Here is a 21,457-nt window from a genome sequence, read left to right as displayed (position 1 = left end):
ACAACACATGTACAGGAAGTGAAGCTTCCTCACTTTTAGTCTCCTCCAACTATGCATTGACACAAACGATAAAATCGTCAATTAAAACATGCACATGTAGACAATTAATTAAATCGAATTTCTATTTACTTACAATTTTATCCTCTAAGCGTGCATATCCCAAACGCCCTTTTTTGTATGGATACGCGGGTTTGGATGCTCTCTCCCTATTCGTGGCACTCTTTTTCTGAAAAGCTTCATCTCTTTGCTTTACAAACTCAGCCCAATCTGCTTCATCAATGAAGGTCGCATACTTTGTTGGCCGTCCCGGTGCATCTTCAAGAAATTTTCCATCTTTATCCTTAAGATAGGTGTTTGTCAAAAAACTTTTCCACCCTCTATATCTCTTGCCGGCCAAACTAAGTATGTAGCTTTTACGTTCATCTGGTATCTCAAAAGTCCTCTGCAAAAAAACGTACGCATAGTGTGTTAGTATAAATAATTTAAACAATTTATCGTCAAGATAATAACAACAATTAACCATATATGATATATACCTGAAGCTCTTCCCAAATCGCTTGTTTTTTCTCCTCCAATTCTAAATTTTTCGTTTTCGATTTCCAGGTAGCTATGGAGACCGGAATATGCATACGGACAAGTGTACCAATATAACTTGTCAACTTTGCAGAATTAGGACCAATTGGTTGTTTATCAGAATTCCATTCCAATCGGTATACTAATCCTTGGTCTCTATGTCGTATGATTCCCCTCATAATAGTGATGCCTCGTGCAACCTCTTTTGCTTCAGTATCAGGTGGAGCATTTGTATCCGAAGCAACTCTTTCTTGTGAGTTTTCTTGTAAGTTTTCAGGTGGGTTTTCAGGTGGAGCATCTCTATCTGAAGCCATTGAACCTGTATCAAACAAACTAAAGCACATTAGTACACTATTAATAAGCTAACAATCTATACAAGTCAAATGGAAGTCAAACCATGCATGTACAAGTAAATCGGAAACGAAATCGGTACAAATCAAAATAAGCGTAAAAAAAGAAAGTTATCGGAATTGAACGAAATTTACATGGCTATGGTAAAACGTCGCCACGGACTCAAAAACAAAGTCGGTTTTCCGAAATTCAGACCCTAAGCCCGACTTTTGATTACGGGCAGAAGCAAAACCGATAAAAAAATAGTCCCGAAATGTAAAGATAAGTGCATGAGCAGCTCCGGAATCGTCAAAATAGTATAGTTACATGTAAAGAAGTCAACAAGCGGATACATGGTTCAAAAGTTATGTACAAAACGAGAATATGCACCAAATTGAATAAAACAAATTAGTCGGACTATGTATACTATTACCTTTATCACTAACGTCTCTTTCTTTTCTTGGTAGGTTTGTGTACTACGCGTCTCTTAACAATGCGGACGGTTGGATTGATCCAAATACCCTCATTATGATCATTTCTAATACAAGATTCATTCTCATTTTGATCGTTTCTTGTACAAGATTCAATGCCAACACCAATATCACCTTGATCTTCAATTTTTTCATCAACTATTTTGTTAGATAAAAGCACTATAGACCATTTCGTACTTGTCGGATCATTGACATAGAACACTTGTTTAGCTTGAGAGGCTAGAATGAAAGGCTCATCTTTGTACCCTACCCTATTGAGATCCACTTGCAAAAATCCTGACTTATCCATTCGTACGCCACTATTATTTTCAACCCACTTGCAACCAAATACAGGAATCTGAAACTTCGCGTAATCAAACACCAAAATGCGCTCGATAACCCCAAAATATGACAAATTTGCAAATTTCGGATTTAAGTCATTCGCACTTGATATGTGCATAGCTTCAGCTACCAAGGTAACACCACTATTTTGCATAGTACTTTTATCATCCTGTTCTTTGGTATAAAATGTGTATCCATTAATTGCGTATGCGCTATAAGAAAGTACAATTACAGATGGACCATAGGCTAAACATCTCAACCTTTCTGTTACTGAAGCAGGATCTGAACGATACTTTGAATAAATATGATCTCTAAACCACGGTATGAAACTTCGATTGTGCTCTCGTACTATCCAGTTCTCATTTCTATTTGGATTTAAATCTCGGAGAACAACTTTGTGCATTTCAACAAACGGCTCAACCTCAATCTCATTGTGCAGAACATACAAGTGCACTTGATCCCGTTCGACCATTGATACTGTCACAACTTTATTTCCAATTAGCCTTTTTCCTTCTTTTTTTTCGACAATATGAGATTTGGGGAGTCCAATTGATTGAACATTTGACAGATATTCAGTACAAAACTCAACCGCTTCTTCAGCAACGTATCGCTCGGCAATACAACCCTCCGGTCGACTTCTGTTTTTCACGTACCCTTTTAATATTTTCATATAACGTTCAGCAGGGTACATCCATCTCATATAAGCTGGTCCGCACAGTTGTGTCTCTTTCACAAGATGAACGACTAGATGAACCATTATGTCAAAAAACGAGGGAGGAAAATACATTTCAAGATCACATAAAGTAACAACTATCTCATTTTGCAATGTTGGTAAGATCGCGGGATCGACCACCTTACTGCAAATAGACCTGAAGAAGAAACACAGCTTAGTTATTGCGCTTCTTACTTTTTCTGGCAGAATAGAACGTATACCTATTGGTAAAAAATGTTCCATTATAACATGGCAATCATGCGTCTTCAAACTCTTTAACTTGAGGTCTTTCATGGACACAAGTCTTCTAATATCTGAAGAGTAGCCTTCTGGAACTTTTACTTCACTGAGGAACTTACACAATGTTTTCTTCTCCTTTCTAGATAGAGTGTAAACAGCAGGTGGCAGATATGTTCGTCTTCCTTTCGTCACGGGCCCCAATTCAGTTCTCATCCCCATGTTTACCATGTCATTCCTTATGTTAACGCCATCCTTAGACTTTCCTTGTATATTGAGTAGCGTACCTATAACGCTGTCAAATACATTTTTTTCAATATGCATAACATCCAGGAAATGTCTTACGTACAACGACTTCCAATATGGAAGTTCAAAGAAAATTGACTTCTTCTTCCACCCACCCTTGACAATTGAATGTGCAAAAGGCTTGCCAAACTGAGTGCTCACATCTTTCACCTTTTCAAAAATTTGATCACCTGACAAAAAAGGCGGGGCTGTACGATGTTCGGCCTCTCCATTGAATGCTTTTCTCCACCCACGGTAGTGATGATTAGAATTTAAGAATCTACGATGGCCGAGAAAGACATTCTTCTGACAAAGCGCCAATCGTGTCGTATCGGTTTCATCTTCACAAACAGGACACGCCTTTTGACCCTTGTTGCTGTACCCGGATAGATTTCCGTATGCTGGAAAATCATTAATTGTTCCAAACAACATCGCCCTCAAGTTGAAACTTTCTTTCCTATACCCATCGTAAACCTCCACACCTCTCTCCCACAAAAACTTTAAATCTTCGATTAAGGGTGCCAAGTATACGTCTATGTCATTCCCTGGTTGTTTAGGCCCAGAAATTAGCATAGATAACATCATGTACTTACGCTTCATACATAGCCACGGAGGTAAGTTATAAATCATAAGAATCACAGGCCATGTGCTATGCGAGATACTTTGAATACCATGCGGGTTCATTCCATCAGTAGACAATGACAACCGAAGGTTTCTTGCTTCTTTTCCAAATTCAGGATATTCAGTATCAACTTTACTCCATTGTGGTGAGTCTGCCGGATGTCGCAACTTTCCATCAATAATTCTTTCATCTGCATGCCAAGTCAAGTGTCTTGAATCGGTCTCACTACGATACATGCGTCTAAATCTCGGAATTATAGGAAAATACCATAAGACTTTAGCAGGAGACAACTTTTTCTTATATCGAGGGGCACCACATTTAGGACACTCATTCAACGCTGCATACTCGTTTCGAAACAAAACGCAATCGTTTGGACATGCGTGTATCTTATCATAGCTCATTCCAATAGAAGACAACATCTTTTTGGCTTCATACGTTCGATTGGGAAGAAAATTATCCTCTGGTAGCATATCTTTCATAAGGGCTAATAACTCTGTGAAACTTTTATCCGACCATCCATTGTCCGCCTTTAAGTTGTACAACTTTAACACCGCAGACAATCTTGTGAATTTTGAACAACCATCATACAACGGTTTCTCTGCATCGCTTACCAACCTCTCAAACATTTTGGGACAATCCGCTAGATCTTCTTCCAGCGCTTCTGCAATCTCTTCGACTCGATCACAATCGTATGTGTCTGTGCAATCGTCGTTTGAAGCATACTTCCTATTACACCTCGACCCAGCATTCCCGGTACTTTTCTCACCATGCATTGTCCAACATGTATAACTTCTATCAATTCCAAACCGTAGTAAATGAGATCCCAACTGATTCCCGTCAACCTTACCCCCGGCATAACAGCAACCCAAGCAAGGACACGGCATTCGAAGCGGGTCTTTGGAGTTCGCAACCGCAAACTCAACAAATTCCCATACCCCTTTCTCGTACTCTTTCGACAATCGGTTTGAATTCATCCATGTCTTATCCATGTCTTAATTAAGCTAAACAACAACGGTCAAACTTCCACTCTTCACAAGTAACCCCTATGGCGAATTCAATTCACAAAGTTAGTAAGTACCTCCTATATTAACTCTCTAAACACATAAAACTAATGTGTTTCTGTCAAAACGCAAAGTATAAACGGAATGAATCCGAAGAAATAAAACGTAACATATATAATCACACAATTTCAGACAAATTCATCATAATACCAGTAATTTGAGAAAGAAATTTACCTCGGATGTTACCGAACTCAAGAAAACGCCAAACGTCGAACTAGGCTGGGAAACGATCAAACTTTCACTATACACAAGTTACCCCTATAGCAAATTCACAAAGTTAGTAACCACCAAGACAAAATCGATTGAACAAAGGAAATCAACAATAGTTTGATGTGTGTACATACTCCTAAATATGTAGTACCAGAGTCAATGATACGAGCTCCAAAGAGATCCAAAGTTATCAATCCAGTCAGACCTATACAAGAAATTCAATTCAATGTATGATTATAATAAGAATGGGTGAATAGCTCATGATGCAGTTAATTAAATACACCACTACTAACACTACTAACACAAGACACACGATGCAGTTAATTAAATACACCACTACTAACACGAAGCTATAAAACTTTTTGCTCAAAAGCAAACCTTATGAATCATCCTTGTCTATATACATTAACTCACTCTTGTTTCATTCTTTACCTTCTCTCTTCCTCATTAATTCAACTCTCATAAGGTATATATTATTACTATTATTATATATTATTTATTATTTAATTTCTCTATGTGCTGTCATTCTCATACTTTACAGTACTTGGCATCCTTGAACAAGCCAATTTATTGTACAATATATACCATCACTCTCAATCTCATACACACACAACATATATATCATAGAGTTATTATATATAAATAAAAGTATATAATATATATTTTATCAAATTCCAAAATCTATATAGCTATGTATGTACTAGCTAGGGTTATTGTTGTTGTTATTATATATAAATAAAAGTATATAATATATAATATATATTATATATTATATAGTTTATGCCCAAATATATGATGGGCATCGGTTATGCCACTAGCTAGTTATATACCTTTACACGTATGTATATACCGACATGCCTCAAAATCCACTACATATATCATATATCATTGGTAGAGAAATATTGCACCTCCTCCACTATCTTATACAACAGTCAAGAAACTTTACTCACAATTTCAATTCTACTAAGATAACAAGAGACTCACAATTTCAATTGTACTAAGATAAGAAGAGGCTAAGGACATAAATGGAGACCACAAATTAAGAATAAGAGCCTCTCTATGGAACAGAACTCAAAAGATAAGAAGAGGTTAAATTTATATTTTGTGAAAACCATACAAGCAGACCCCAAACAATCCAACAGCCACCATTTCACAGTTCAACAGAACTCAAAACCCTATCACTTAGAAGTTTCTGGAACAAACCCTATCACCTAAAATCACACGTTTCTGGAACTAGGCAATTGCTAACAGAAATATTATGTATATATATATATATCAAAGGCCTTAAGAAAAGAGCATTCCATCAAATTCAGAATCACAAGGATACATTGATACATCTAGGGTTTTGTTAAAAGCTATGAGAAGTGTGATACCTGGGTGGCGCAAAGCAAGTTGCTACCAGAGGAGAAGAGACGGAGACGAAACGATGGTGGTGGACGGAGGAGAAGAAGTTCGCGCGATGGTGGTGGACGGAGGACCGATAAGGTTGACGGAGGACCGATAAGGTTGACGGAGGACCGACGACGGTGAGGGGTGGGGTTTCTGGTTCGCGTGCAGAGAGAAAAAGAAAGAGAGAAAGTGAGAAACAGTAGAAGCGTGTTTTTGGTTTTAATTTTAGTAATAAGGCTACTAAAGCGCTTCTGGAAAGCGCTCTCATAGCCTGGGCTATACCAGCGCTTTTGACAAAAAGCGCTCTCATTAAACACCCCTACCAGAGCGCTTTTGAAAAGCGCTTTCGTTCCCCCCACGTTCCCCCCACCTACCAGAGCGCTTTTGTAAAGCGCTTTCGTACCCCCCCCCTACCAGAGCGCTTTTGAAAAGCGCTCTCATAACCCCCCCCTACCAGAGCGCTTCTTAAAAGCGCTTTCATACCCCCCCACTATTAGAGCGCTTTTTTAGCGTGTTTTTTAATTTTGTCTTTAGCGAAGCCTATGCCAGCGCTTTTCCTAAAAGCGCTTTCGTAGGGGTGCTGCTAAAAGCCAAATTTGGCGTAGTGACTTGTAAATACTTCTATAAAATAGTATGGAAATGATGAAGTTTTCGAGATAAATTGGACATGGACATAGTAGATATTCTAAAATATATTAAATTAGAAGATCAAAAATTCAAATTCTAAAAATAGAATGGTCCAAATAATTCTTTTAAAAATATAATTTGACATATATTATCTAAAAATTATTCCGACAAATTCCTCACATTTTCAAGCCATATATAGAAACTTTCAAAGCAAATCTATTTGACACTTTAACTTTTTATCTTTTGAAGCAATTTGACACCTTTGCTTGGGTTGTGCTATATACTACTATTCACTTCACACCCCATTATTTTTTTTTAAGTGTGTGGTCTCGAATACATTTCAACAACGTGCATGACCTGTTTAGCACTGTGGTCCACCAGTTGATACAAATTATTACTATGTATGCCCATAAATAGAAACTTGCCGACTTGAGTTTCTACAACACTTTATGATATAAATTCAAATTTTCATAAACATTGCATGATTAATTCAAATTTTCAAAAACACTTTATTGCCTCGCCAATATTCTCCTTCTGTCCTATTATATTGCATGATTAATTCAAATTTTCATAAACATTATTTTCTATGATCCAAATTATAAATTACTTTGTAAAATATTTGTTGTAAATTATAAATCACTTTAGAATCTCAATATAGTATAAATGACATTTTTCTAATATATTATTTATTATTTATTACTTTTTTTTCTTTCGATTCTTTTAATTTTTAATGAAAGACAATATTATAAAGTTAAATATAATTTTTCTTTCTCAAATAATATTAATTGTGTTTTTTTAATTGGTGAGAAATGTCCTAAACGTCTTATAATTTGAGACGAACGGAGTAAGAAATTTATATAAATGAATGAAAAATGAAAATACTTTTAGAAAAATATCTTTATAAAATATTGATGGATTTAAAACGGTCATAAATGAAAAATCAAATATATTAAATTAAAAAAAATACAATGAGTATTAATTAAAAGGTATACCAAAATAAATTTGTAGAAAACTTTCCTGCAAAATTATCTTATAATGTAATTTTTTGTGGTACAAGATTAGTAGGTATTTCTATGAAATTTGCTGCGGATTCGTGTTCTACAGTAATACCTGCAAATTTAGTTCTATAAAAGATTTCTCCAAAAAAACAGAATATTTCTAATATTTCTAATAGTGACATATTTCATTATAATAACTATATATTTTTTTAATCAATACAAAACAATTAAATCATTTCTTATTTAATTTATCTCTTTCTTAAACTCACCCATACTAGTACTTTTCAACATAAGCAATAAAGTATAACAAATTTAATATTGTTACTTTTCTTACTATTCTCGTGGTTTATGCAATGAGTACTATGATTAGCAGTACAGATCATTTAGTACAAATTGTGATTTTCTTACATGTTAATATAATGTTTGTCTTTTGTCTAGTTTTAAGAGCCAAAGTTGACCAAAAATACCATATAAAATTATAAAGGTCACAAGCCAATTTTGTTGCTCTTTTTCATACTTGAAGTTGAAGCATTCCACAATTTTTTTATTCAATGTCTCGATTTGAGTTGTTTCTTAGGTCTATTTATTTATTTTTGAATTGTTACCCTAAGATAATTCTTTAATAATTATAGTAGCAATGGATTTAAATAGTAATGTTATCGTAGCATGAAATCAAGATTATCTTATCTGCCTCAAATTATGCATATTTTGTTACTCATATATGTATATAAGTGAATTTACAACTCTAAATATTTTATTATTATGTTTTTAGAGGTTAAGAATTTTGCCGTCGTTACCTTTTTGCCGTCGTGGACTTGCTTCAATTTGCGGACGATACTTTGATTTTTGCCGAGTGTGATTTGGCTAAATTGTGGAGCTTAAAAGCAATTTTTAGAGGTTTTGAGATGATGTCGGGAATGCGGATTAACTTCCATAACAGTAATTTGTATGGGGTTAATTTCGGAGATTGGTTCATGGAAGTCGCGGCTAGTTTCCTCTCTTGCAAGGTAGGGATGTTACCTTTCAAATTTCTCGGTGTGAGGGTGGGAGACAATCCGAGGAAACTTTCAACGTGGAGTGATTTTATTTTGTTATTCAAGAAGAAATTATCGGTGTGGAAAGGAACTAATCTTAGCATGGCGGGGAGGGTTGTTCTTATTAATTCGCTTATCAATGCTTTACCGATCTATGCGCTTCTTTTTATAAGGCCCCAAAGAAGGTTTTGAATGAGGTGTGTTCGATTCAACGCAAATTCCTTTGGGGGGTGGAGATCTTAAACGTTCTATTAATTGGGTGAGTTGGGATACGGTTTGTAAGTCTCGGGAAGAAGGTGGTTTGGGTGTTAAAAATATGGAGATCATGAATGTGGCCTTGCTTAGTAAATGGAAATGACGTATCCTAACGGATAAAGATGCGGTTTGGCGAGATCTTTTGGAAGTGCGGTATGGTAACATTAAGCTTAAGGTTTTGGTTGGAGACTTATCGGTGGTGCATAAAAAAGATTCTATTTGGTGGAGGATTTAATTACTTCGGACAATTACGATAATCTCCTCTTGGACAATTTTTCTAGTGTTGTTCTTGTTAGTGTGGGCAATGGGGTTTCAACTCCTTTGTGGTATGCGAATTGGACTGGGCAGCGTTCTTATATGGAACGATACCCTTCTCTGTTTGTTATGGCTCATATCCATATTCAAAATATTAACTCTGCAGATTTTTTTGAGAATTGTTATTGAAATTGGTCTCTGCATAATTTATTTATGGCTAGCAGTGCAGCTTTTTTGGTGGCTGAGAATGCGTACGGGGGGCAGGAGCTGCTTCCGGTGAAGCTAGGCCTGGGTCGGGGAGGATGACAGTGCAGGGAAGTAGTGTTGCGGCGCCTGCTGCGGCTGTTTCAATGGCTTCTACCGGCAGTGCTGATATGCAGCAGGTTTTTTCGGATTTCAGGGAGCTGTTGGACCTTCACGCTTTGCTTAAGGAAGAACCTGATTCTTTTTCTTGGAGATTGGCTTCGGACGGGATATTCTCGGTAAAGTCTTGTTATGATTTCTTCAAAGCTAAACTGTCGGGTCCGTCGTTGAATGCAGATAAGGTTCGGGCTCTCTCTAATCTTTGGAAAGTCAAGGTTCCCTCCAAAATCCTTTTCTTTTGTTGGAGATTTATTCACAATCGTCTTGCTACTAGAGATCATTTGGTGAGTCGGGGTATTTTGATTGAAGGAAGTGATTCTAAATGCGTCCTTTGTTCGGCGGAGGAAGAATCTCGTGTGCATATTTTTTCGGATTGTGAAGTGACGCTTAGAGTTTGGCGTCGTGTTTATATGTGGCTTGGAGTGGGGGATTTTTTGTCTTTAGAGGACTTTATAGAATTCTTCTATAATTGTGCAAAGATTAATTGTCCTTCTAAGAGAGTTATCTTGTCGGTCGTTTGGCTTGCTGCGATTTGGATATTGTGGATTAAGCGTAACGCTATGATCTTTAAAGGTGAATCCTTCAGTTTTATAGACTGCATGTCGGAGATAGTTTTCATCTCGTGGAATTGGATAGGTTCTTTTTATAAGAAGGCGCCGTTGTGTAATTACTATGGTTGGAATATTCAACCTCTTTTGAGTTTTGCCTTGTAATCTCTTTGTTTTTGGGCTGGAGCATCCCTTTTGCTCCCTATAATTTCATTGCTTATTAAAAAAAAAATCTTAATATAATAAATTTATATAATAAAAATTATACAGAAATAAATAGGTAATATATTTATAAAAAAATATACAAATGATAAAGTTTTTGAGATAAATTAAAAGTCTCTAGGGTAGAAATTCAAAACTATATTAAATAGGAATATCAAAAACTCAAATTTAATATAGAGATCAGAAACTTTTACTGGACAGAGCTATCAATGAGGATGAGATTTTTACTGCTCTCAAAGGGATAGATGATAACTCAGCTCCGGGTTTAGATGGCTACACTGCAAAAAAATTTAAAGCTTGCTGGAATACAATCAAAGGTGAGGTGATTGCTGCCATACATGAATACTTTGATAAAGGTAAAATGTATAAAGCATTTAACTGTTCCTTGGTTTCTCTTGTTCCCAAAAGTGCTTCTGCTAAGTCTATTAGAGAATTTAGGCCTATTTCTGTTTGCTCCATATTCTATAAAATCATATCCAGGATTTTGACTAAAAGACTTAGTAAAGTCATTGGCAGTGTTGTGAGCAATAATCAAGCAGCATTTATACCTGGTCAATAGATCCACAGTCATATTCTTTTGGCTTTTGAACTGCTTAAGGGCTATGATTGGAAACAAGGTCCTCCAAAATGCATGTTTCAGGTAGATCTCCAAAAATCTTACGACATGATAAATTGGCAAGCATTGGAATGTATTATGGCTGAACTAGGTATCCCTCCTAAATTCCTCAATTGGATAATGCAGAGTATGACCAGTGTGTCATATAGATTTAATATTAATGGTGTCCATTCTAAAATGCTTATTGTTAGAAGAGGAATAAGGCAAGGGGATCCCATCTCCCCTTACCTTTTTGCTATGCTAATGGAATATTTGCAGAGAAGTTTACATCAGATGCAATTGAATCCTAGCTTCAAACATCATGCCAAGTGTAAAAAATTGCAGCTTACTAATCTAATGTTTGCAGATGATGTTCTGTTGTTTGCTAGAGGGGATAGCAATTCTGTTGACCTTTTATTGACTGCCTTCTATAAGTTCCTTAACTCCACAGGTATGCAGATTAATAAAGGTAAAAGTAAGCTTTTCTGTGGTTCTGTTACTCAAGAGATGAAGAATATCCTTCTTAATCTCTCTGGTTTCCAAGAAGGTGTGATGCCTTTCAAGTACTTAGGAGTGCCTATTACAAGCAAGAAACTCTCCATTCATCACTATATGGGGCTAATTGATAAAATTGTTAGCAGAACGCGTATCTGGACTTCTAAATTGCTTACCTATGCTGGTAGATTGCAATTAATCAAAAGCATATCATTTGCCCTTGCCAATTATTGGATGCTTTGCTTTCCTTTGCCCAAAGCAGTTCTTGCTAAAATTGATGCAAAATGTCGTTCCTTCCTCTGGACAGGTAAAGACCATATTAGTCACAAGAGTCTAGTTGCATGGAAGACTGTGAGTCAGCCTATGACAAAAGGTGGTCTTGGAGTGATCGACATCCACACATGGAACAAATGCACGATGTTGAAGTTATTATGGAACATTTGTAATAAACCGGATAGCTTATGGGTTAAATGGGTCCACTCCTATTATCTGAAGAAGCACACTGTTTTGGAATTTAATCCTACTTCTGCTAGCACATGGATCATTAAAGAAGTTATGAATGCTAGAGTTTTTCTCCAATCCTGTCAAACACAATGGGAAGGGATGAATTAGAAGGGGAAATTCTGCTGTGGTGAAATTTATCGTGGTTTCAATACGAGTCCTATTGTGCCTTGGAGTATTCTTTGTCTGCAAAATCCAGCGAGACCGTGTGCTATAGTAATCCTATGGCTTCTATGTCATCGGAGACTTGCCACTAAAAGCAGACTATGTCATCTTGGATTCATCAACTCCCCTATTTGTAGCTACTGTGATATGATTGAAACGGATAGTCACATATTCTTTGAATGTGTTGAGTTTCACAAGATATGGATTGGTATTCTCCAATGGCTTCAACTTGACCATAGTCCCAAGCATTGGGATGAAGAGTTAGTGTGGCTCTTGAACAGGACAAAAGGCAAAGGATGGAGAGCCAAATTACTTAAGCTGGCAGTTGCTGAAGGAGTGTATGACATTTGGATTCATAGAAACAGAATGACATTTGGTACTCCTAACGATACTATTCATACTATAAAGGAAATTATTGACAGGATTGTGTATAGGGGTTGGAACTGTAAGACATTAAAATCCCATATCGCTAGCCTTATGATTAGTTAGGTTTTCTCCTGGTTAGCTTGTCTATCTTGCTGCTGGATCCATGTGATCGCTTATGTATTAACTGTTTTTGATTAATAAAGTTCATTATTTTCAAAAAAAAAAAACTCAAATTTAAATATAAAGTGATTAAAAATCTATTTTGTATATAAAATAAAGGCTAAAAACTATTAAGAATTTTTCCATCTATCTTCTAATTTGCTCAAATTGAAAAAGTATATATACTATCTAATGATTCTCTTACATAAACTATTCCAAAAACCATTTCAATAAATTCCTTACATTTTCAAATGCCATACTATGAAACTTTCAAAACAATTCTATTTGACACTTTTACTTTTTATTTTTTTAAGCAATTTGACAGCTTTACTTGGAGTGTGGCAAATGTTATTCACTCCACACCCAAAGATTTTCTAAAGTGTGTGGTCTAAAATTTTCAATTGCATTTCATCCACGTGCATTACCGGGCCATCTATTGAAACAAATTATTACTACAGCCATGTCCTTAAATAGAAAGTTTTTGCCGACTTGAATTTCTACAATACTATATGCCCCAACATGGAAGGCCAAGAGACAAAGGTCCAATTACGAGATCTAATATGAAAGGTGCAGACGACAAGTAAAGGGCATGTGGGATCTCAATCAAACCCGAGTTTGCAAGTTGAGCCTTCAATCTTTCTACCAATATTGTCTAATCTAATCAAACAGTGATCTTCACTATCGTCAAGTTGATCGAAAATTGTGGTTTTAACTCTTCACTCTATATAAGTTTCACACCTATTAGTTTTAGTTACCACTTTCGATCTCACTCTAAATCATTTTTAAATATATGATTATGATGGATTATTAACCTTGCACGTCTACTTCGCTCCATTAAAAGAATTCATGATCATATCAAAATATCTCCTTTATATCTCGTTCATATTCTAATTCCACTACGGAACAATGGTATTTGACGTAGAACTCAACATCTAATTCTCACGAATCTACACGAAAAACCACTATCTCTCTATCGCAATTCGACATCAATTAATTTTCTTTCTGTTTGAACAATTAATCAATTGATCTCATAAAAGTTATGGCAACATCGAAATCTACTCGATTAGTCTCCGAGACAGAGTGCCTCTGGTTAGGTTCTCTTTTACACTCCCTTGGACACATTGAGAGATAATGACAAAATAACAATGTAGGAATACCGACTTCAAGAAAACTCAAATAAGAAATCTTATCCGGTGAAGGAATCAGCTATGATAGACATGACAACGTGTTGTCGTTTCCACAAGAATCATGGTCATAACACTGACGAATGCATACACTTGAAGAACACAATCAAAGAATTAATCTAGAAAGAAAGACTCACCCAATACACCGTGGAGGACAACCGAAAAGATGACCACGGGTGAAAGAAAAAGTATAAAAGACGTGATAGATTGCCAAGGATAACACGATCCCATCGCAAAGAATAAGAATCCCCCAAGAATACCATTGAGACGATAAACAAAATCAAAGGAAAGAAATATAACAACGATGGAGGAAGGGAAAACCAACGGGTAAAATATCAATACATCACATCCATCACAATATGTCTTCCCAAATTAAAGAATATGTCTAAATGAATAATTAAGAAAAGAATTGACGTAGAGTTGATGACTGTTAGTAAATGGGGAAGGTACGACCTTTGATGGAAGGTCGGAGAGACTTATCCTGAAATTCTCTCCTAATGAATAGTTATCTCTTTCACTTTCACCACAAATCATTTTTAAATACTTCATTGACTTGGACACTAGTTCCTCCATTTTAAAATGAGTGTTGTTTTGGGAAATAAATTTTGTTTTAAAATGAATGTTATTCTCACTTTTCAATGTAGTAATGTCTGTAATTGTTACGATTATGTCCTTCAATTATTACTCAATACACTACTTCCAACTTAAACTTTAAACGACATTCATTTTAAAACAGAGAGAGTAACCAATCGTTAGTTGGTTCAGTGGTGATTGGCGCTGGATTTGGTAGGGAGAACCACGGTTCGATCCCCCGCAACTGCGATCAGGAGGGGGCTGGAACCACTTGATGCTAGAACTGACCCCCGAACCGGACTAAACCGGTGGTGATAAACCAAAAAAAAAACAGAGAGAGTATGTATTAACCATACAAATCTACCTCATTCCATCATACCCAAAATATTCACTGCCAAAAAATCTCCTTCAATTTTAGTTTGTATTCTCATTTTACATAAGACTTTTATTCTATTTTTTTTCTCTTATGTGAATCTAGATTTTTTTCAATATAAAAAATTAGAGAAAAAAGTTTAGTGAATTTATTTAAATTAAAAAGATATTTTCAAAAACTATTCTAATATAAGATGTGCATTAAATAAATAAATGAAAAGTTTAAACAATCATCAATTAAATATTTGGATCATACGAAAACAATCATCGATTAAATATTTGGATCATACTAAACTTGGTTGGCTACTATGGCTAGCCTTGCACAAGTGGCAAGAATGGTCTTCTACTCAACAAATTAGGCACTCCGAAGGTATTGAGGAGAATTTATTATAGTGGAATCTGCCGCTGAATGGTTCCTTTAAGTGTAATGTGGATGCGGGTTTTAACCATCAGTTAGGTACAACAAACCGTGGGTGGTGCCTTCGTGATGATCATGGTGACTTTGTTGTTGCTGTAGCTACATGGGATTGTGGTACATTATCTATTCTAGAAGCGGAGGCCTTAGCCCTCAAGGAAGCTATCCATGGTGTTAGCACCCTTCACCTTGGCCATGTTTTGTTTGAAAGTGATTCTCAGATGGTTGTTCATGGTTTAAGATCAAACGCATGTGGCAACTCAGAGTTTAATTAATTGTATTATTTCTTCTATTAAGTTGTTGTTACTAAATTTTCCCCACTTTGAGGTAAAGTTTCTAAAGCGTCAAGCGAATATGGTTGCTCATACTTTAGCTAAGGCGGCCAATTCTTGGACTCGGCGCATGTTATTTGATGAGATTCCTCCTTGTACTTCCTCTTATTTAAATAATGAAAGAAGTTAAGTTTGCTTTTGTCAAAAAAAAATATCCACTACCAAAAGTGGATTTTGATTCGTTCAAGATTTGAGAGAATGACATTTGCCTCACTCAAATCAACTAAATAATTCAAATATAAGCTTATCAAATGGCACAAAGACAATCGTAAATTATTTTTTAAGTTGAAAAAGAAAAATATTATGCATTTATTCTAAAAAAGTTCTGGCATCAAGTGGTTCCAACCCTCTCCCGATCACTGTTGCGGGGAATCGAATCGTGGTTCTCTCTACCGAGTCTAGCGCCAATCACCAATAGACCAACTAACGATTGGTAGAACCTTATATTGTCTATAAGAAAATTTATATTGTCTATAAGAAAATGTAACATTGCTTTTATTGCTTTAAGAGACTATTTCTGTTCTTCCTTAAAATATTTGTCATTTAATATTTGTAAGTAAATTTAATGTCTTGCAATTATTATAAAGATATGTTTGATAAAACTTTCAAATACAAACAAGTCAACAACTAATTTTAGTAGTTTTAGTAATATTTTTTAATAGTAAAATTGGAGATAGTATAAGAGAAAAAAATTTGAAAGGATATTCATGATTTTATGGGTGAGGTGGAGATTTTTTCTTTTTAATATTTAAATTATTACAAATTTTTATCTGCATTAATTATTTTTATTAAGGTAATTTTAATATATTATTTTTTATTAATCATGTGATATTATTATAATTAAAATGTAAAATAAAAATATTTTTTAACAAATTTAATATTATTGCGTTTCTTACCATCCTTGTGATTTACTAGTATATGCATTGGGTACTACTATACTATGATCAAATTGTGATTTTCTTACATGTTAATGTAATGGTTGTCTTTTGCCTAGTTTTAAGAGCCATTATTGACCAAAGCAACCATATAAAATTATAAAATATCACAAGCTAATATTGTTGCTCTTTTTCATACATGAACTTTAAGCATTCTACAAATTTTTTTAATCGATGCCTCGATTTGAGTTTTTCTCATTTCTATTTTTGTATATTTTTATTGATCCCCTATCATAGTTCTTTAATAATTAAAGTAGCAATGAATTTAAATAGAAATGATATCGTAGCATGAAATCAACGTTATCTTCTCTGCATCAAATTATGCATATTTTGTCATCACTCATATAAACATATAATTGAATTTACAACTCTAGATATTTTATTATTATTTTTCTAATGGGTCAATGTTCACAAAATGACTTATATATAACATAAATGTAAATAGGGTGCAGTGGATCAGAAAAATTGGTTGAGGGGGCACAAATATATTGCACATAGTTTGGATAGATAAAAATACTATTATAAAATAATAAACTTTAAATATATTAAAGACTATATAATTTATAATTATTTGTTTTAAATATTTTTTTTAAAATTGTTAAATTATTTTTTTATTAGCAACACAATCAAAATGTGTCTTTTTATATATGTAAATAAAAAATTGTTCACCTATTAAAATTTCAATAATTAAATTATTTAATCAAAAAAGTTTTGCAATTACAATTGTTATGAATCACATTTTTTTTATAAAAAAAATTAAATAAATCAATAAAATCATTTCATAAACTTGCACTTGTTGAAGAGAAATAAAAAAATAAATTATTTAAATAAAAGATATTATTTTATATATCAGTTAAGTTAATGGGTCAATAATAAAGTGAAATGATATTTGAAATACAAATTTTAAATTTTAACCCCTTAAACATGAATTGTTGCAAAAGAACGAGATAAAAATAATTTATGTTATTACAATAGAATTAGAGAATGTAGAAGAATTAAAGAGAGAATGAAAAGGAGATAAACTATAGTTTATGACAATTTATTGAAAAGGAGATAAATTATAGTTTATGACAACCTAATTGGATAATAGATTACTAAAATAATCTAAAAAGATAAATTGGAATAATGAAAAACTAGAAACGAAAAATTTGAATTGATTTGATAGTTAATATGTATTTATTGTGAATGAATATGTGTTAAGTTATAAATTTAATGGGGCTGGAAAAAATATTAAATTATATTAAAACAAAATTTTAACTTTTTATGGGGGCTTAAGCCCCCAATGATTTATGAGTGGATCCGTCTCTGATAGGGTGGCAAACAGACATGTTTAATCCGTTTAGGTCTATTTTATAAAAATCTATAAAAAAAATGGGATAGACAAACATAATTAAGGATGCGGATTTAAAATTTTTTCTGTCCCGCAAAAAAGTGAGACAAAGCTAAGCATGTTTACGGATATTGTATCTTTTAATCTAAATATACAAAATTTTATATTAATATTTTCTCGCGTAAAAACTTATAAAAAATCAAAATGAACACATTAAAGGGCGAAGGTTAAAAACATTAGTCTATTTAAAAAATACTGTTGATTTAACAGGTATGTTGGACAGACCGAACTCGTTTTGCTACCTGAAGTATAAATGATCATCAACCTATTGCGGATCAATTCCTTTGTAAACTTGCTTCTTGGAAAGGTTCGCTGCTGTCCCTTGCGGGTAGGGTTGAACTGGTTAGATCGGCTTTGCAAGGTAAGCTTACTCACTCCATGTCCATTTATTCATGGCCTTTGGAGCTGTTAAGAGGTTTGGAGCGTGCCATTCGTAACTTCATTTGGAGTGGTCAGATTTCAAGGAGAAAGTTGGTCACCGTTGCTTGGAAAAATTGTTGCAAGCCTTTGGAGGAAGGTGGTTTCGGTCTCCGCTCCTTAGTTAGCCTCAATGAGGCCTCGAATATGTTGCTATGCTGGAATCTTTTTAACTCTAACGAATCTTGGGCAGTTCGTCTCAGAAGTCGTGCCTTTCGGTCTCACAAGCCTATCAACCACCACATTTTTTCATCTATCTGGACTAGTGTCAAGGCTGAAATTTCGGTTATCACATGCAATTCCTCTTGGTTGCTCGGGAACGGCAGATCTATTAATCTTTGGTCAGACTCTTGGTGTGGGCCTCCTTTGGAGAGTGCTATGGGAAGCTTTTCTTTTGACATGAAACTTACTGTTAGCAATATTCTTCTTGGTAGAAATTGGAATCTTGTTGGAATCTCCCCTCTGCCTGATACTGTCAGCCAGCGTATCTGCAACATTCATGTTCCTTTTGACTTGCGTCCGGATGAGCTTAGGTGGATCCCCTCTTCCTCCGGTGATCTCTCTTTAAAACAAGCTTATGATTTCAAACGTGTGAAGAGTTCGGCTTTTCGATGGAGTCACTTTGTTTGGGCGTCTTATTTGGAACCTTCGAAATCTTTTTTAGTTTGGCGGCTTATTTTAAACAAGGTTCCTACTGATGAGTCTTTGAAGAGGAGGGGTCTCTCCTTTCCCTCTGTCTGCACTCTTTGCTTCTTGGAGGAAGAAACTTCCCAGCATCTTTTCTTCGACTGTCCTTTTGTCTCAAATATTTGGAGTTGGCTCTCCAATATCCTTCATAGTCGCAGTCGAATTCGGTGCTGGTCGGATGTTTGGGATTGCTTTCTTACGTCTCGATCGGTCCAATGTGCTTCGGTGGTTCATGTTGTCCTAATTCTCATTCTCAATTCTGTTTGGCAGGCAAGAAATAGCGCCAGATTCAAGGATAAGGTCATCTCTTATTCTGCCTCCATAAATGGTATTCTTGCGGCTGCCTCTACTGCTAGTAATAACAACAAGTTGGCTTCTCGTATTGGCATACACGATTTTAGAATTTTGAAAAGTCTCAAGATCTCTATTCAGCCCCCTAATGCTCCCAAAATTGTTGAAGTCATTTGGAAACCGCCACCATGGGGATGGATTAAAGCTAATTGTGATGGAGCTTTCGGTAAACAACCCTGGCACTTCGGCTTGCGGTGGGATTTTTAGAGACCACAACGGGTGTTTTCTTGGAGCTTTTTCTCAGCATTTAGGTGTTTTCTTTTTGGTTAGAATCAGATTCGATTGCGGTGGTTAGAGCCTTCAAGCCACCATTCAAAGTTCCTTGGATGATTCGCAATAGATGGATTAACTGTGTCAATATTACTTCTAGAATGTCTTTCGTCGTTTCTCACATTTTCAGAGAAGGGAATACATGTGCAGACTCCCTTGTTAACATAGGCATTCCACTGATTTAATTTATTTTGATTCTCCGCCCTCGTGCTTAAGAGCAGATTTTGTTAAGAATAGACTAGGTTTGTCTTTCTTTAGATTTTCGTCGCATTGAGTGGGTTTTTGGCTTAGTCCCCCAGCTCTCTTTTGCTGTATCCTTTCTTTTTTATATATATTTATAACCTTATTTAAAAAAAAAAAAAGTTAAACATTTGAAATTAATAATTTGACATTTAGACTTTTAGAAGCAAATCTGCAAAAGTAATTAAAAATCTTTTTTGAACTAAAGTTATAATAGTAATGTACTGTTTGGCAGTTTCGCGGCTGATTCATTGATTTTAGTCGGTTAGTAAAATATATCAGATATATTATTGCTACACGTTTTCATGATTTAGAAGGTTGAAGATCCCAAAAGGTCACTCAATAAATTATTTGAGATATCTCTAATCTCTTTGTTTTAAGAAAATAATATTTTTTAGTATCTGTCAAATTAGAATAAATCATGATGAATTGTGCTAAAAAAATGGCTGTTTTTGATAAATTCTTTTGAACATATGAATTTGGTTGGATAATAATAATTTGTATTAAGAATGAATGATAATTTGTTTGTTTTTGATATAATCTAGTTCAAAGATCAGTTTTGATCTCAAGTGGTTTCAGTTTGCTTCCAATCGCAATTTTGAAAATTGAATTGTGGTCTTGTTTACTAAATTCAATGTCAATCACCACTAGACCAACTAACAATTAATATTAATGATAATTTATTGATGATCACGTAATAAGGTTTTTGTTGTAGTGATGACAATTTCTTATAAGAAATTCTAACACAAATAAATAACAAATTAATATGGAGTGGAAATAAAATTCTTTAAATTTATAAGAATCAATAATATATATATATATATATATATATATATATATATATATATATATATATATATATATATATATATATATATATATATATATATATATATATATATATATATATATATATATATATATATATATATATATATATATATCAACAAATAGAAGAGATAAGAGTATAAGAGAACACATATATTTTAACCTGAGAAATCCTTAATGTGGGAATGAAAAATCACATGTCATATAGAACAAAGAAATAACTCAACAATTATCAAATAAGTGTACAATAGAGCCTCAATATGATGTATATATTAGTGCTAACAATAGATAACTACAAAGCAAATTAACTACAAAGTTAATAAGTGTACAATAGAGGTGTAATCAATTTGATTTAGACCGGTTTTTAGTATAAAAAAATGTCCAAACCGATGACATCTACATCGGTTTGGTTTGGTTCAGTTGATCGACTCACAATGTTTTTTCAAATATTATATTTAGCAGTGTATTCTCTACTATCGTGTTTTTCTGTGTATTTTATGCTATTATTTTTTAAAATAACACGTTTCATATAATTGATTTCATGCTCTAGATTTTCAAATAAATTACAAGTTGTTTATAATCCATACAAAATAATTACATGATTTCCACTGCATAATAAAGTAAGTTCACTATCAAATGTAAAAGTTGG

At 34.3% G+C, this 21,457-nt stretch overlaps 1 protein-coding gene across 1 annotated transcript; it reads left to right on the top strand.

Annotated features, from left to right (window-relative positions):
- The first annotated feature begins 11,197 nt into the window (after positions 1-11,197).
- LOC131659720 (uncharacterized) lies at positions 11,198-12,235 on the top strand. Its single transcript, XM_058928873.1, has one exon. It carries the CDS (start codon positions 11,198-11,200, stop codon positions 12,233-12,235), a length of 1,038 nt encoding a protein of 345 aa, XP_058784856.1.
- The last annotated feature ends 9,222 nt before the right edge of the window (positions 12,236-21,457 follow it).

Source organism: Vicia villosa, linkage group LG3 (assembly GCF_029867415.1).
Source record: "Vicia villosa cultivar HV-30 ecotype Madison, WI linkage group LG3, Vvil1.0, whole genome shotgun sequence".
Taxonomy (NCBI): Eukaryota; Viridiplantae; Streptophyta; class Magnoliopsida; order Fabales; family Fabaceae; genus Vicia; species Vicia villosa.
The sequence above is the reverse complement of the archived record's forward strand: the minus strand, read 5'-3'. Positions and strand labels throughout refer to the sequence as shown.